The 2,500-nt window shown below is 36.4% G+C and overlaps 1 protein-coding gene across 1 annotated transcript in view; it reads left to right on the forward strand.

The window, feature by feature from the left end:
* The window catches only part of LOC122256841 (nucleoporin SEH1), a 10,466-nt gene that overhangs the window by 2,454 nt on the left and 5,512 nt on the right, over positions 1 to 2,500 (forward strand). The window contains exons 2-4 of the mRNA XM_086556787.1: positions 258 to 414; positions 839 to 978; positions 1,139 to 1,251. Of these exons, the coding sequence (XP_086412913.1) occupies positions 258 to 414; positions 839 to 978; positions 1,139 to 1,251 (410 nt within the window). The remainder of the gene's footprint in view (positions 1 to 257; positions 415 to 838; positions 979 to 1,138; positions 1,252 to 2,500) is intronic.

Below are 2,500 nucleotides of genomic sequence, written 5' to 3' on the forward strand. Positions count from 1 at the left end.
CTATTTGTACGCTGAGGCAGTGACTAGTTGCTACATGCACAATCACCTGCTGTGAAGGCTATACAAAGCCATCACAAGCCATTCACATCACCCAGCGAGAAGACTGGCCAAATTATGATGTGAAGGTTACATAATCCATCATTAAGAGGTGAAAGGAAGGATAAGGTTGTTTATTAACATAATTGTCTTTTCTATCCATAAAAAACGAGTTTGTTTCATGTGCCAGGTGAAGAATCCATTTTCTGTTCTTCTTGCAGATCTGGGATCTGGGAGAAAATGGAGAGTGGGTTTGCACTAGTTCCTGGAAGACACACTGTGGCCCCGTCTGGAAGGTGACATGGGCACACCCTGAGTTTGGTCAGATCATTGCCACTTGCTCCTTTGACCGTGCAGCTGCAGTCTGGGAAGAGACAGGTTTGTCTGAGTGTTGATTTTTTTTCTTTATGGTATTGTATAGTTTTCAATTTTATATATTAACCTAATGATGACGGTGTGTCACACTCGTGTGACATGGCAAAGTGCCCGATGACGGGGCGACACACCAGTGTGACGTCCCCGAGGCAATATTACATAGACCCGGCATAGGGGGTTGCCAGTTCTAGCCCGTCGGGATTAGGTTAAGTGAATACATACATTCAAATATAAGAGATGAGATATTTTGTCATATTGGGAGTAATTCCTATCAATACAAAGGTTACATCTAGTTCAGCATTTAAATGTTTTAGATTAACCTACTGTAATGGAAATCAGCAACTTAAATCCTGTAAATATTGTTTTAAAAATTCTGATTTTTTTTTTTGTACATGGTAACACATAATAACATTATCTAAACCAACAGTGAGTGATTCTGGCCATGCAATTCGCAGTGCATGGACCAGGCGAACAAACCTGGTGGATTCTCGAACATCTGTAATGGATGTCAAGTTTGCTCCAAAACAACAAGGTCTCCAGCTGGCCACCTGTTCAGCTGATGGTGTGGTGAGTTGAAGCATGATGAATTAGTTGATTTTTTTTCTCCAATACAAAGTTATTGTCAAGATATATGATTATCTTTCATAGGACAAGATTGATTGCTTGTTATCACTAGTACTAAATGGTGGTATTCTTTCATCATTATTATTATTTTTTTATCCATTAGGTCAGGATCTATGAAGCACCTGATGTTATGAACCTGAATCAGTGGTCCCTTCAGTATGAGATTAACTGTAAGGTCTCTTGTTCTTGCATCTCTTGGAACCCTTCGCCTTCCAGGTTAGTGGCAGATTTGTCTCATTGTGATTCCCATTTTGTAAGTAGTTGCATGTAAGGTTTGAATATATATAATCATACAAGTATATTTTTCATAGTTATAGTTGAATTTATCTTTTTGTTGATATTAACAAAAGTTGTATGTATTGGTGGACTGCATGTTGGGGATGAAAATTTTGTTCCTGGCCACTTTGCCTCGTGAATCAACCAGTTACTTGCCTCTTGCCTGGTTGGTTACATATCCCTATACTCTTATTCATTAGTTTGATTGTTTTGTATGTGATTTAATTGTTATATATTAATTTGTCTCATTGTTTATTTGTATATTTTAGCCATTTTAGAGACTAACTTTTTTTGTACTTTCTCAATTTATAATCTAGACTTTATATACAAGAAAGATTGTATCTTCACCTTATGTGTTGATCAAGATGATTATAAATGTATGTAAAAAGGAAAATAGTATTTGTTACTTTAATGATATTATATATACATTCAATATGAATACATATGAAGGAAAACAAAAAGATGGTCAGCAACATGGACTGAGACAGTCATAGTGTATGTGCATGTAGAAATAAACATATATATAAATATATGTACACAGACACCCACCTCCAATTGCATTGAAGTTGAATTTTAACTAAGATTGTTTGCTGTTGCTTTCATCCATTGACAAGTCCACAATGCTTTGTGATATGGAGGAGAGAGGGAGATAAAAGGAGTAAAGACTACTGGGTGGTGAAATGTTAATGTAAATTCTGCCATACTGCATTATTATATCATACACATAGGATCAACCTTGGTATGCTGGTATTTGATTTGAATTAATACACTACCTTTGCCAAATACCTTTGGTGATTGTCATATTCTAGTGAGAATAGATCAGTAATTTCCATAAAGATACCAAAGATTCTGGTTAGATGATCCCTATAGTGGGTTGTCTAGTGGTCAAGTTCTGTTCTCTTTCACTTTGGGAGAGTAGATTTAGGAGGCATTTACATTTCTATATTGTACGCATTACTGCATTATTCCATCATACTCATGCTGTAGAAAAAAACTAAGGTAACCTGCTGTAAGTTTCAAAATTCTAAAACACTGTCACCAAGTACCCTCTGGGATTGTCTGTAAAACCTTGCTATCATACTCTAGTGAGAGTAAATAGGTAATTGCCATGAAGCTAATATATATTCTGGATAGGTGATCCTGGGTCATGTTGTCGAGTGGTCTAGTTCTATTCTCTCTTGTTCTGGGA

This window comes from Penaeus japonicus, unplaced genomic scaffold (assembly GCF_977035675.1).
Source record: "Penaeus japonicus unplaced genomic scaffold, GWHDUDI00000001_assembly GWHDUDI00000033, whole genome shotgun sequence".
NCBI lineage: Eukaryota > Metazoa > Arthropoda > Malacostraca > Decapoda > Penaeidae > Penaeus > Penaeus japonicus.